Source organism: Exophiala oligosperma (assembly GCF_000835515.1).
Source record: "Exophiala oligosperma strain CBS 72588 unplaced genomic scaffold supercont1.7, whole genome shotgun sequence".
NCBI lineage: Eukaryota > Fungi > Ascomycota > Eurotiomycetes > Chaetothyriales > Herpotrichiellaceae > Exophiala > Exophiala oligosperma.
The window spans coordinates 310,285-325,231 of record NW_015622824.1 but is presented as its reverse complement, the minus strand read 5'-3'; the positions used below and the strand labels follow the sequence as shown (position 1 = coordinate 325,231).

Below are 14,947 nucleotides of genomic sequence, written 5' to 3'. Positions count from 1 at the left end.
CAGTATGCAGTTCTCCCGCGGATATTATTTCATGATCGAAGAGGCTTCGTCTTTCCTGCTGTAGAGACATTTGCAGAAACAGATTCGAAAGCATACCAGGTATCTAGGCGGATATGTAAATCAACTATCTCGGCGACCAACTGCTCATTCGCAAGCTGCTACAAGAAATCAAGCCACCTGCTACCGAGTATCTGCCTGGGTGCCTCACAAAAAGGGGCATCAAGTGTCCAGTGGGTGGCCAAAACACCAAATTTACTCGCCAATAACAACCTCTGCACGGGGTAAGAGTACACAGTATCCGTATCAGGTACGCAGATGAATTTATAGTAGGTACTCCGTACAACTACGGAGTATCCTTACTCCATACCTGGTAAGTGTAGGCAAAGAGCCTCAGTGGTTGACGAAACCGAACAGTTGTGCCTGGCAAGAGGAAAAGCAGGGGGATCCCGCCGGCTGTTTCCTATTAAGCAGGGCACCCAGAGCCACGCCCCCAGTGAGTCTAAGTTAGCCCCTAGAAGAACCTAGAGAAACCTAAAGGTGCTAGGTGGGTTATTTGTCTTAGGCTGATGGACTGCACTGGGCTTTGCCTTATTCCCTCCAGTACTCCGTATGGAGTATTGGTCTGAGGGACCGTTACAGTACAAAAAATGACCCCTGGCGGCTCTTACACTCGTACCTCGTACCAGCCGAACACAAAGATCTCCCATCGCTGATCGCTCGCATGTGGTAGTGGTCTTGGTGCGTGCGGCGAGTGGCTTGCATACCAGTTACTCGATAACTACCAACCACCACAGCGAATCGTCGCTTTTCCGCCACATCAATGACACCCACCCAGAAACAGGCCTCGCAACTGCGCCTGCTCCTCCTGCACAGACGATCAATGTTGACATCCAACCACTTCGGCTCTTCACACCCCCTCCCCCGACATACGACTGCTACAGTATATTTCATCGCCCTGGCCTGCTTCATCGCCTGCGCCCGCCGCTACCGCACCTTGCACCACTCGATGCGAAATCATCTGGGTGCTTCTGAAACGCTCGTTTGATCGCCCTATCGTCCCATCGGTCTCGAATCTGCCTGGCGCATCGTATCTAAATACCACAACTCCTTCCAAAATGCAATAACTGCATTCTTCTGGTGGCCATTGCTCCAAACCCTCAAGAAAACACCACCTCCCTCTTACTCGTCATGGCGGCGACCTCCCCTCTCCGCCCGTCTACGCCGGCCAAACCAATATTCAATCCACCGCAACTTTCCCCAAGTAGAATGCCTCCAGCCTTTGTCCCACCGTCCTCCTTCCAGCCTGGACACAGAAACCTAGACGTCTTCTCCCCGGTTGATCAGAACGGCAGTTTCTGCTTCGACCGTGTGATCAAAAGTGGAAAAGTCCTTCGGCGAGTCAAGAACAAAGGAGCCTGGAAACCCTCATGGAAGCCCGCATACCTCGTGCTGAGGCCGAATCTGCTCTCTGTTTACCAGAACGCTGACGAGACTGACCTGAAGGCTTCCATAACCTTGTCCGATGTAAACGCAGTCGCACCTGTCCGTAAAGCTCGGACCGAGAATGTTTTTGGTGTCTTCTCGCCTTCGAAGAACTACCACTTCGAAGGCTTGTCAACGAAAGACACTGCTGAATGGATCACACAAATTCGTCTAGAGGCTAGGACTGACGAAGACGAAGACCTTGATCTCAGTGCACCCCAGTTCCCACATCGTGATGCAGAACCGTTTAATACATACGAATCAACCGACATGTCTGCCGACGAGGTACTAAGTGGACGCATTTCCAACGACGGTCACTCGGCCGTAACTCAAAATCGTCCCAGGAAAGGCTCGCAACTAGCACAGCATCAGAATGCTCCATCCACCCTCAACGAATACTCTGGGAACGAACAGTTCACAACGTCAATGTCAGATTTCTCCGACGCCCTAGGCAGCTCTTTACCAAAGAACTCTGCGTCTTCGCTTCACAAACACCCAGCTCTGACACCGATAGCGTCATCGCAACAACTGGCATCTTCTTCGAAAACCAAACTGCCTCCTCAGGCGGGTTTGCTGTCCTCCTCGGCCGATGCCACCACAGACCCTGAACGAGTGATTCGTCATGGATACCTCCAAATCCTCAAGTCTCACAAGACGGGCGTCAAAGGATGGAAGTGGCTGTGGGTAGTCCTCCGAGCCAGGAGCCTGGCGTTCTACAAGAACGATCAAGAATATTCAGCAGTCAAAGTCTTTCCTATAAGTTCCGTCATCAATGCTGCCGAGATCGACCCTGTCAGCAAGTCCAAGAAGTTCTGTTTCCAAATAATCATGGACGACAAGACCTACAGGTTCTGTGCTGGCGATGAGGACGACTTGGAAAGGTGGCTCGGAGCATTGAAGAGCGCCCTCAGTAAACGACATGACGCTGAACGAGCCCTCGCCAAAGGGAAAGGCAAGGTTGCTCCAGAAGCCGCAATCAATATCCCTGTGCGGTAGACCGGGCACCCATGCTGAACTGCTTGGGTCGCGGATGCCGCCGCGAAACGATTTTCACGACTATGATGTACAAAACCTACTTTACGACACGCCAATGAGCTCATGAAAAATCAGTTGGAAGTGTTTTGGTTGTTCAGGATCGGGGAAAAAAGCGCTTATTTTGGTGTCGTCGACGCTTTTTGGCTTACCGCGTCTTCTATTTTTTGGCCCTCGAAGGTTGCGTAACGCGAGCATTTTGCTATTCTGGAAATTCGGGGATACGAGCTTGACGATGCATTCATGACGGAAAGGGGAAAGGGAGCTTCTTTGATTTTTATTAAACCTCTATATGGTCATGACGTGATGAATATACAATAGTACAGTAGTAGTGTAGTACAAAATATATACCACAAATCCTCCATCTTTTCTGGAGAAGAGGAAAATATATCAATATATCTCCACCTTGAAAACGGGGATCTTTCGTCCTTTGTCTGACATGGAGCAGTCTGATCTAGCAAGAAACTTCCTGCTATCCTGTGCGTCTAGTTGGACGGGAGGGCTGAAGGATCCCCTGGTTGTTTCTGACGATACAGGCGATGAGGCTGGACTTCCCGGCCATGGGCAACCGAGACGTGTTGCCACAGCGCTCGATCTGGCACTGATTACCTAGGTAGGCATTCCACCATGTTCCTGGGCCCAGGGCACTCTGCACAAAGTTTGGGGTTGCCATCTTCGTCGTCAACGTCATAATGGACGACTGCTTCTACTCGGCGATGCGTTGCCTTCTTCCCCCGAGCATGCCACGTAGGCGTCCGAAGAAGCCCAACGACTCCTCTTCGACCTCTCTGAAGGCTGAGCCGTGTGTACGGGCACCTGGGACGTCAGTTTCGTCTCCTTGCAGGTCACTTCCCTCGGCCGATTCTACCAAGCGCTTCGCCGGCGCATATGGTTCACCTAGCTCATTGGGCATCCAGCCATCGTCGACGTTGCTGCCGATGACGTGCACGCTGCTTGAGAGCACGCTGGGCCGTCCGTGTACGCGACCCTTTGCGACGCCGAACGGTGTCAATCGACCGTGAACCACGTTCTCTGGCCACGAACTGGCAAAGAGTCCGTCGTTCAAATCCGCCCAAAACATCTCGACCGTCTTGTTCTCAGCCCATGCGGGCTTCTCTTTGCCCGCGAGATTGGCCTTCAAACTTGCGCCCTCCTTCTCGTCAAATTCCGCAAGCGCCGAATCTCTCGCAGCTGCCACGTCTTTCCATACAGAGCCACCCTCTGTCATGGGGCTGTCATTAACCTCGAACCACTCGTTGATGGCTTTCCGCTCGGCCTCGCGGCCGATCAGTTGCCTCTTTGCCCAAAGATCCATGTCGAGGTCTTTGGGGTCGAGCTCACAGTAGGCTTGCCAGTCCTGAATCGCAGAGCGCAGTTCCATGACGTTCTCAACGTCAGTCAATCCATTTCCATCGATTAACCCGTGATTTTCCATGCTCATCTGCAACAACACCTTCCACGGTATAGGCAAATGGCTCTTGTCTCCCTGGCCACGTTGCTCGAGAGCCAGAGTGATTCTATCTCGGATCTTCTTCTGCTGTGCTCCTTCATTCTCACGGATTCGATTTATTCTCCTCCTTGCCCGCCTCGTCCGATCATGGTGTCTGGCCAGACGATTGACCGCCACCTCTGTTAGTCGCTCGAGAGGTCCCGAGCCGGAGCTTATCCAGTCTAGCACGAACGCGGCATCGGCGACACTCGTAGCTTTTTGATCCATCAGGCGCCGCCCGCGGAGCTTCTTGGGCAGTATCTCGCCGACCTTGGGTATTTGAGCATTGAGTCGATCGTGGGCTTGTAATTCTTGTAACTCTAATGGACTGCCGATCTTGGATTTTATGATTTGAATGTCCTCCTCTGTCACGCGAATCAGATCATCTGGTGGCGAGAGTTGTCGTTGTAAGCTAAGTTCCCGGAGCTTCTGGAATGCGAAAAGCCCACTGAGTGCGCCGGCGGGAGTGGGTGGGAAATGTATAGAGAAGTACGGCGTCCACGTGTCGATCCGGACGGATGCTGGCACAGTCTTCTTGCCGTGGAAAACTAATTGTTTAAGGATTTTCCCTTCCTGTAATCATGAATCAGCATCGTGTTCGGAGCATCGAAGTATTGGACGGAGAGAATTGAATACCTGTAACGTCCTGGTCAGGCTGTAGACAACCTGGTTTGTCCTGACGTGGCGATATGCGTATATGTCAAGACCATGCGTCTCGTGCCGTAATGCTTTTGCGATTTGTAGGGCTTGCGTCTGTTCAACATGTTTTCCTGCATTGGATCCCTTATTTCGCCATTTTCCTTGTACCCACCACTTTCCTTTCGGAGCTGCACCGGGAGGTTGAGGGTCTGTATTGGGGCTCTTCGTTCCTTTGAGCATGCGAGGAGGCCGTATACGTGGCATTGCAGGAAGAGGCATGGGCGGCATCTGATGTGCCACCGTTGTAGCTACGGTCGAAGCCATCTTGAAAAGATTGCCACCTGCTGGTCAGGTAGTTACGATACAATTGATAGAAAATCGGGGAGTGGTGGGTCATCTGACCATCTCGAAAGACCAGGAAATGTTCAACTTGTGTCTGCCGACTAAGTCGGTGGGTGGTAGTTGTAGATGATGCGGCCGGAATAAATTGGTCGAAATGTCAGTAACTGCGCTTTCAGCATTGGAGCTCGGAAGGAATTCTCGCTGCACGCCGACATGCCAGCCTCGTGCAGGTCGGCCTTGGCGTGGGCGACGGGAGTCAGCCTCGTCCACTCGCGAACCCTACAGACCCTCCTTATCATCCATGAACAATGGCACCTCGAATAAATCGGCTCCTATGAGAACTCTACCACTTTTTGAGGCACGGTGTGGTAAAGAATACCGTAATTACAATCAATTGCGTTGCGGAAGCTAAATGTTTACAGATCAATATTTTCGCAGGCTATACGGATACCTCAACTCAAAAACGTTCCACCTGTCTCAATGGATTCGATCAGAATCTCTCCGAGATCGAATGTCAATGCCACAATATCTGTAAGAATCTCAAATACCATTCAGCACCAGTGGGTCCAGATGCATCGCCTGCGCTTCATCACAAAAGCCCGTTAGAGTCGTCAGTCGTTCCTATGTCGTTTGCTGTCGAAGCCTGAAATTACAATGTACTATATCATGAGTTATTGCGCAACTGAGGTCGACGTTACAAGATTTGAGGGCTGTGGGTTGTTCGAGCTCGAGCCTAGAGGTGGCCAGGTTCTGGGAATATCCATACTCCTATTGAGTCGCCCCCCAGGCGTGAGAGGATAGTCCACGCGTGATCGATCCAGCCGATCGTCCTCATCAGAAGTCTCGTCAGCAAGTCGGGCAAAATAGTCGGCCAAAGCAGTGTTGGAATCTCCAGGCACGATGTTATCGTATAACGGAGGAGGGGTGACCAATGGTGGTGGAGGCTCATCCTCATCGAAAGCGGGTGGATTGAAGGACGGTGCTCGCAGCAAATGCATTGGTCTTGGCTGTGCGGTATTGGAGTCGTTGGCCATATGTGCTTGGGAGGGCATTGCGAGCCCACCGGAGTCATTGGTCCAGCTCCTCTGCACACCGGCCCCAGGTCCATTACCTACTTGAGTATTGATTTGTGGAACTCGATTCTGAGAAACCGGAGGTGTGTTTCTTCTTCTCAAAGCAGCACCTGGACAGCCGCACTCGAACTCGTCAGCCGGCGTAGGTGCTGTCCCACCTGCGTCATAAGCTGGGAGCGATATATTTGCCTGAGTGGCACGACAAGAGAGAATGTTGAATGGCGAATCAATAGAGATCTCGAAGTGACGTCGTTTTGCGGAGTCATTCTCATCCGGGCGAGATAGGCGCATCACAATCTGAAACCAGGTTAAAAGTATGTTCACAGCTTTGGAGAGAAACGGTGCTTACCTTGATCCAGTGATTAACCTGGATATTAGAGTACGTCGTGTCAAAATGTAAACGCTCGCTCCGCAGCTTGTCCTTCATCTGATGACAACTTGGTAGTTGGACGTTGAACTCCATTTCGGTTGGTCCGATGCTTCCAGCATCGTTGTCGAGGTTCCCTAGGAGATTGGTTTGGTCTCTAGGGATGTCCTCTTCGCCGCGTGCTGCCGCGGAGCGATAATCGTATGGGACGCCCCCACCAGCAAGGATGCGCATAGAGCTTCCAGGATACGACGAAACGCTATGCCCGTCTGCCCGTTTCTCGAACAGCTGGACCTTCCTGGTCGGCTCCAGCCTGTGGACTTTTTTGTTATTGGTGAAGTACTGAATATTTTCTGTGACAAACACCTTGATCCGGTGACATTGCACCTTTGCCAAGGGTGTCAATTTGAAAGCAATGGGCACAGTCGAGCCTAATGGAAAAGATTTTCCGGAGATGACGATGTCATAGTGAAGTTGATCCTCCCAGTTGCGTGAAATAGCAATTGGTTCGACCTGCTCGAGCGACCCTTCGGCAGGCGCTCTTATCAAGGTCAGTTCTTTGGTGCCTACCAAATTTGCTCGGAAGGCACCAGAACGCTCAACCAATGCCTCGAGTTCGTATTTGACGTGTCCTAGATCCACGTTGATCGACTCAGGGAGACGAGAGTCTAAAGGTAATTCAAAATTATAAATGTAGTCTCCAGGGTGGAATACCTTGAAGCCTTTTTGGGCAACAGTAGGTCCGCCGTTGATGGTATCACCTTTCCCAAAACTTCGCGAGTGATTCGCTTGTAGCGACAGCCGCTTTATCTCGCGTGAGGTGGGTGCAGGCTTCGCAGGCGAGGCGCTGCGCTGGAACAAATCGAAAGAGGATGTAACTCCAAGCTCCTTAGACTCGACTGAGGGACCTTTGTTCAGCTGGACGATATCCGCACCGTAGCTATACTCGGCCGAGGGAATTTGGGCGTTGAAAAATGACCAGGTATGGTTCATTATTGTCGTCGTATCTCGAAATTCTACTCGCTTGGGCGGGATGCCCTCTGGCCATTCTGTTTCAGACTTGCCGCGAAAGTTCAGGGATATTGACTTCAGTTTGGCTTGCTTGGTGACCCGCAGCACGAGACTTCCACGAAGCATAGTTGTGCTGTGTGTTGATGGGTCATTGGCATCGTAGCCTTGAAGAAATAGGACAGGTTCAGCCAACGCAACTGCGACAGAAACGCCATTCCCGCTGGCAATCGGTTTCTCGTCGGAAAGGTTGGTTATGTTCAACACAGCATCGGCTTTCGCTCTTTGAGTCGAGGCATTTCGAACTTCGTTCTCGAGTCGCGGTCGATGCACCATCCCACTGACAGGACCGCTTATTATACTCGAACTTCTCCCCCTGCGTTCCGGAGAACGTCTACCCGTATCGGCAAACACCATATCCCCCGACTGCACCGAACCCCTTCGTGAGCCTTGATCAGGAGGCACAGGCCGTAAAGTGACTGCTTGTGTAGATGCCGGTGGAAGAGATAATCGAAAGAAACGTTTTGCGTGGTCTCGTGAGAAAGCCAGCTTCACGGACTGACCTGCTTAGCCCTCGGTGAATCGGATGCGTAGACTCAGCGACAATGTCGACGGCTTGAGGGGTGCCGGTCAAGGACTTGGAGAGGTCTTGAATCTTCGGTTGACTGTGAATCTTCATCTGTTAGAAATCTGACGATTCGCAACGTGTGTGTACATGTATTGCAGAGAGGATAGATCTAAGCATCGTAGGCCTGCCCAGAGGTGATGGAATGTAGGGCAAGAGGAACGACCAGGCGTGCCGACTCCGCAGTTGCGGGTTGGCTTGGCTGCTACTCACCGAATCCAGCAGTATCGGATCTTTAGTGGGAAACTGCCGCAGCTAGATCGGCTTAGAGCGTGCCGTAGACCAGGATGGCATCCCTCATCACTGCTGGCTGATCAAATGGGAGGAGAGTTGCTTCCTGCACGAGGTGAGAACGAAAGAAAGAAAGCAAAACGGAAGTTTCTGAATGAAGAGCTGCTCATGGGTTTGTGCTCGGCGACCGCTTCGAGTGAGAAAATGACTGTACCCGTGAGCAAATGTAATGGTTCTGGAAGGGATTCGATTGGCGAAGAGCAGCAGCAATAGGCTCTTCGCGGGCCGGGAAAAGATGTCGAACGATGGCAATAATGACAAGCATGACACAGGGTGGAGTAAGAGCCACAATCAGTAGTGGATAAGACGGTGGGCCTTGATGTGATGCTGCCCTGGTCACTCCGTTGCCGCGTCAGGTCTTCAGCTTGCTTGATGATATAATACGCTGTGCTGTGCCCGCTCGCCGGTTAGCCAGGCTTCAGCGGATGATACGGGGTTTGCCGATTGACCGGAGTACCCAAGAAGAACCACAGTAGCAAAGAGCGTCAGAGATGCGTGATTACCCTGGTGAGTGCCCTCGCTATGGGTATAGAGTATCGCTCGTAATGAACACGAGAGTACGAGGAGTACGAGGGCTGAGACTTTCGGTTGTGCGGATGAGCAAATACCACCTTTATGGCTTTGGTCTTTACCGTAGGTACGTGATCCGTACCAACCTGCGGAGTATCTGACTCAGGTACCTACCGAACCTAGGGGTATTGTACCTAGGTAGGTAATTTTGGCATGATAATCATTTGTTATGACGGGGTGTTCGTATTCATGAGGCTGATCAACATGGCCGCCATGACAGGCCTGTCTGGGGGCACGTCCTGTCAATCTTTCACCAGCGCAACACATCGTATGTGTACCAAGGTATCCCGTGCTCGTACTCCGTACCTTATTACTACTTATCTTGTCGTGTGCCTGACCACCCATCCGAATCCGGCCCACTAGTACTTTTTCCCATGTGCATGTGCTCATGGTTTTGTCCTCTACAGATCTAGCTTGCCACAGCCGTTTGATTTCTGGAAACATTCCACATTGTGAGATCTCATGACAGATCTGGCTTGCCTTATGCCGAGCTGTCACGAGTTTGTATGCGACTCAGAAGCGCAAAAAATCGCATAAAATCGCATCACAATGTGCGGAAAGGCGAGGAAGTCGAGACCCGAGGCTGCCGGCAAGCCAACCACACGATGCTCAGGTCTTAGGCATTGCATTACGACCATTTCTTCAACTATTTTCCGGTCGGAAACGAAATCTTCACCCGTCAGCACCGCCAAATGAAACAGAAGGCATGCCGATTATGAACCCCTGACTCGACACACACAGAGATGTCAGAATATCAAGTATTTCCAAGGCCGAGAGAACCTTCAATCTGCGGCCCATGCACATGCTTTGTGCTACATAAGGTATTCAACCCCATGACGTTCTTCAATGTCTGACGGTTTCCCAAGACGTTTCCGCATCGAGAGCAGCGTCTTTCCTAATATCTCAGCATCCGCAGGAGTTTTATGACGACCAATCGCAACATTTAAGGTACTGTGAGAGCAATAAGCAACACCATGCTACACGGCCATCGTCGAGGAAATTTTGTCGTTCCCAGTCTTGATAACAGTGACATAGACAGAACTTCATCAGTAAAAGTCATTATCGGCTACAGAATAGTCCGTGCTCAACTGTATGTAACCCCCGCCATCCCTACAAGTAAGGGAAAAAGGACAACCAAATCGAGCCATACCCGTCACCAACTGCGGTTGTCATAGGCTCATCGAAGGGGAATTGACTCTGTACAGTAAGCTTTACCACAACCAGAATGATGCCAAAACATGTGCCCTGCATGATCTTCGGGAGGCGAGCATGCGTGGACAATCGAGGCTGAGGTTTGCTAAGGTCAGACAGAGACCTAGCTGCGCGTCGCCGGCCCAATTAACATCTGACTGAGATCATGCTTAGAAGTCCCTCACACCATTTCAAGGAAGTCTTCACTCAGACAGCCTCGGTCAGAATGGCAACTTATGAGTCAATCGCTGGTTGGCTTGACCTAACGATTTCTGTCGGTTCTTCTTCAATCTGAAAGCGATCTACTGAAATACATCCTCTCAACTGAGAGGTACGCTTGCTAGATGTCGAGTATCACTGAGACTCTCGTCCCAAAGAAGGGTTGACCATGGCGACTTACCTACCTAGAATCTAGGTAGTCTTCGAGGTCCGGGCCATCCGCATTGCTTCTTATGTTATGAGGATCTTGAGGGGGTAAACAGCAAAGCGAAGGTCCCTGCATTGTACTCCGTAGGAAACGCGATCCTTACTCGCATCGATGACCGGATGGAGATTCGTTAGTTGCCTGGTTATTTTTGATCGTCGTCGTTGGTCGATGAGTGGGTGTTAATGTCTCGTATCGAAGTAGCGAAAGCCCCAGCGATACAAGCCTTCTAGGCGGTCCACTCGGGGTCACCTCGGCAAGTCCCATGCCTAAACCTGGCGTGGGCTTCTTACAGTAGGCTCTCCAAATCAATATAGAGCCCACTAGCCTCCGCAGCGCCCCTCGTCGCGTTGGCTCGACGCGTCCGTAGAACACCAGAAAATAACTTCGTTTTAGCCAATACTCTTAACAACCCATATCGATTCAGCTTCGTCAGCAACCAACCCAAGGACGTACAACATGCAGAATGGCGCCAGCGAATACACGAGGTCTGTTTTCCGTACCGTCGTCAACGATTTTGTCTGATGGGCAATACAGGATCCGCCGAGCGACCTCTTCAAGGTGTTGTGCTATGCTTCACCTCGATTGGACCAGAAGAACGAGTGAGTGGGAGTCCGTGGTAGAATGCTCCTGGATCATTGACCTTCATCACAGACTCGATATGCAGAACTGGCAACTCAAATGGGTGCCGAGCACAAACTTGACCTGACCTCCGATACAACACATCTTATTGTTGGTGACACTGATACGGCAAAGTACAAGTATGTTGCAAGGGAAAGAGAAGACATCAAAGTTCTAAGACCACATTGGATCGAGGCCATTAGAGAGCTATGGATCAAGGACTTGCCACTAGATCTCGAGGCCTTGGCCACCGAGTATCGCATGCCGACTATGAGCGGCCTGAAAATCTGTATTACCGGATTCGATGATCTCTCCTTCCGCGCTCAGCTGCAGCAGAATGTGATTGAGAATGGCGGAGAGTATACAGGCGATCTCACCAAAGATGTGACACACTTGATTGCAGCAAAGCCAGAAGGCAAAAAGTACGAATATGCCCTGTCGTGGCAGAAGAAAGTGGTGAGCCTGAAATGGTACAAGGATACGCTGGAGCGTGGAATGCAGCTTGATGAGACATTATATCACCCAAATCTACCGGTGTCAGAACAAGGTATCGGTTCCTGGAAGCGACGACCTCGGCTCTCCCCTCGACCGGCCAAGCGTGCTCGCGAAGAGACCAGTGTACCTGAACCGTCTCGAAAACTTCGACGCACTGCTAGTGCCAGACTCGGAAGCCAAACTCAGAATCTGTGGACTGATATCGTGGGAGGGGCTGGCTTTGAAGCGGACACAGCAGATCGCCCTCGACTGCAGCCTTCCGATTCTATGCCTGCGTTGAGGCAGAACGAGGTTCCGACCCATCAAGACTCAGGAAATCACTCAAGTACTACAGCGGAAAAGGCCCAGTCATGGTCTGGGTTCCTATCTGGCCGACAGTTCATCTTTAGAGGTTTCGAGGAAAGAAAGGTAGGTGATGGACGTCTTACTTCTCTAATGCCTACTGACTCCCAATAGCATGGTATCATCAGCAGAATTGTGCTAGAAGAAGGAGGAATGATCATTGATGCCGAAGATGTAGACACCCACGAGTCTGACAAGACACTATTGATAATGCCTCACGATGTGAGAAGAAAGAGGCGCACAGCTGATCTGGATCTTTTTATTCCAGGTCTCGAAACAGTATCGGAACTCTGGTTGGAACGGTGTATGTTGGATAAGACATTCATTCCACCAACGAGGTACCAGCTTGGGTATATCCCTTGGCCATCGTCGACAGTGCTTTCCTCGACCACAGTCAATGTATCAGGCTTTTCAGGGTTAGAGACGCTACACGTCTCAAAAATTGTCGCTACACTTGGTGGCAGTTATGTCGAGACCTTTGCACCAGGAGTATCTGTCCTTGTGATCCGGAGCGGTAGTCACAATAAGCAGAAACTTGGTAGTGCACACGAATGGGGAATACCGGTGGTGTCGGAAGACTGGCTATGGTCGACGATCAAGAATGGGCAAAAGGCAGGATTCAAGGACTACCTTGTTCAGTCAGCGGGGACCAAAAAGTCACAAGAGGAAGAAAAGAGGGATCTCAGAGCTCGCGGAGAGTTCGTGGAGGTAAGCACAGTCCCTTTGCGGCCTGAGGAGAAGGAACGCCGCGAGCGACCAAGAAGCAAATCCCGTCACACCAGCATGGGATCAATAAAGGCAACACGAAATGGATCGAAGTCTCGAGATGTATCCGTTGAGATCCACCAGGATCCTAGGGAGGTCAAATCCGCAACACAAGAAGAATTGGACTCCATGAGCGACAAACCAAAGAATGATTTAGATCAGAACGAGACTCAGGGAGCTTCATTTGTCCAGGAGGATCTCCCACTTCAAGAATTGTCGTCGAACTCTTCTGGTAATAAATCCGGCGTTGTGGAAGACGTGCGAACAGCATTGTCCGCAGTAGATGGCGAGTCAGGCATAAAGAAATCAAGGGCCGACGAGAACTCACGCACCACGAAACAGGATGAAAAGGCGGGCAGTATACAGGCACTGAACGGCGCTATACGCGACATCCTTGATCAGGGCATACGCCGAAAGCCTGCTGCGGCTGGCGGTGAGCGGCCCGTGAAGAAGAGCAGGCTCTTCGGAAGAGCGCTCAGCAACTTGTCCAACGCTTCGGTATCGTCGAACCCACGACAATCGAGGGCCAGCTCCATCGACAGCATGAACACCGACGGGATGGGAAGTGAGATTGTTCCGATGCCGTCGGAGCGACCACCCTCAGGAGTGACTGGCTCGTCCACCGAGAGGGAAACATTCGCGTTCACAGGTCGGGCGAAGACGACCATGACAGCGGGCGTAACTCCGCTCTCGCTTGGTATGGATGACCTCGACCACCCGCTTGATAACCAGGCCCGACGCATGGAGGACGAAGAGACGCCTCGAATGACCCAGCTTTGCTATGAGGACCCCGAGGAAGCAGTAATACTTCGGGAGAAACTGGCCGCGTCACGCCGAAAGAAATCGAAACTCGGTCAGGACGAGCACGACCCGCAGCCTGCCATTACAAGGGCGAAGCCCGAGAACAGAAAGATCCGAGACGACGATCTCCTCAGCTGCGCCGGATGGGGCGCAGGCAGGCGGACGAGACATAAACAGAAAAGTCCTCCTGACAGGGTCATCTAACGGATCTTGAATTAGCTCTGGAGAGCGAGAGAGAGAGAGCTATTTTGCGAGCATTTTCCGAAGGCTTACGCCTCAGAATAAATACCTACCTAGGTAGGTAGTTTGCTCGATATTTGGACTTTTGTACCGAATACATGATTGGATTAAGTTGCATTACCTAGGTACCGAGGAGTGTCTGGGTTTTTTGATGGTTTCTTGCTACCAACCTATGTCCTGACCTGATACCCCATCCATGAAGAGGACAAAATACGTAGGTATAGATTTCTGGACCATTGGTTATTTTCTTAACTGGCCACCAATACCTATACAATAAATAGGTCCCTCGGAAAGTTGGTTTCTATCTTCTGAAATAAAGGAATGTTAATTGACATCAACTTTTCATCGTACACACTTGCGTATGCAATGTTTGTCTCCCAAGAGGTAGTAGACAAGACTAAAATGGAGCACCCGGCGATCATTGCCTGTACGTAAACTTCCAACGGGCACCATTCCCCGGAGGATGAGCTTTTGATGTCGGGCAGAATTGTGGGAACCCCTTCCAAGGTATCTATACATATGAGGCTAGAGATGTGTCGAGTAATATTTACTGGGGGATTTGCGGATCGACGAGCGAATGGCCCGAGTTTGTCCTTTCCTCGCCCAGATGATACAAGCCTGTCGTGGTGTGAGAAGGGAGGGATGTGACTTTTTGACATGCTCGGTAAAGGTTGTATAGCCGGAGAGCTAACTCGTAGAGGAGGAGGAGGAGGAGGAGGAGGAGGAGGAGGAGGATGATGATGGTGATGATGATGAAGAACCTGGACACTACTACGAGTAGTTGCATATCTGGGCGATGAACCGTCAGTTTCTTGACAGAGACAACCGAACGGTCAAGCTGTCAATGATGATAGCTCGGGTTGTGGACCATGATCTTTGAGTCAATCGCCAAAGTCTGCATATATCCCGTCACACCTTTGACCTATGGCAATCCAAAGGTAAACCGACTCTTCTGTTGAGATTCATTTGTTTTTCTTCCGGGGTGTCTGTCCTCTAGCAATCTTTGAGAAACCCAACGAGGAAAAATAGACGGCAACCCATGGGAACGGTGGGCCGAGTCTTGATAGCTGAGGTAGTTCTTCGGAAATATTCAATCCCATTAACAAGCTAGCTAGGCATGTCTTTTGGTCTCAAGCAGCATCATAGAGAA

The 14,947-nt window shown here is 51.0% G+C and overlaps 4 protein-coding genes across 5 annotated transcripts; 2 read left to right on the top strand and 2 right to left on the bottom strand.

Moving 5' to 3' along the window:
- The first annotated feature begins 826 nt into the window (after nt 1-826).
- Nucleotides 827-2,875, top strand: PV06_07428 (uncharacterized protein). The gene has a single exon (XM_016408673.1). The coding sequence runs from the start codon at nt 1,189-1,191 to the stop codon at nt 2,476-2,478; it is 1,290 nt and encodes a 429-aa protein (XP_016260427.1). The 5' UTR covers nt 827-1,188; the 3' UTR covers nt 2,479-2,875.
- PV06_07427 (uncharacterized protein) lies at nt 2,785-5,129 on the bottom strand. The gene is made up of 2 exons (XM_016408672.1): nt 4,640-5,129; nt 2,785-4,576 (listed from the first exon to the last, which is right to left on the bottom strand). Exons 1-2 carry the CDS (start codon nt 4,964-4,966, stop codon nt 3,221-3,223), a joined length of 1,683 nt encoding a protein of 560 aa, XP_016260426.1. The 5' UTR covers nt 4,967-5,129; the 3' UTR covers nt 2,785-3,220.
- Nucleotides 5,130-5,341: 212 nt separating this feature from the next.
- PV06_07426 lies at nt 5,342-8,938 on the bottom strand. 2 transcript variants are annotated; one of them, XM_016408671.1, is made up of 3 exons: nt 8,271-8,938; nt 6,407-8,097; nt 5,342-6,354 (listed from the first exon to the last, which is right to left on the bottom strand). In XM_016408671.1, exons 2-3 carry the CDS (start codon nt 7,847-7,849, stop codon nt 5,656-5,658), a joined length of 2,142 nt encoding a protein of 713 aa, XP_016260425.1. In that variant the 5' UTR covers nt 7,850-8,097; nt 8,271-8,938; the 3' UTR covers nt 5,342-5,655. The 2 variants fall into 2 exon arrangements, with proteins under 2 accessions (XP_016260425.1, XP_016260424.1); XM_016408670.1 differs by having other exon boundaries at nt 6,407-8,938.
- A 1,964-nt stretch (nt 8,939-10,902) lies between these two features.
- Nucleotides 10,903-14,054, top strand: PV06_07425 (uncharacterized protein). Its single transcript, XM_016408669.1, has 4 exons — nt 10,903-11,021; nt 11,071-11,135; nt 11,188-12,057; nt 12,106-14,054. The coding sequence occupies exons 1-4, from the start codon at nt 11,000-11,002 to the stop codon at nt 13,759-13,761; spliced, it is 2,613 nt and encodes an 870-aa protein (XP_016260423.1). The 5' UTR covers nt 10,903-10,999; the 3' UTR covers nt 13,762-14,054.
- Nucleotides 14,055-14,947: the final 893 nt, after the last annotated feature.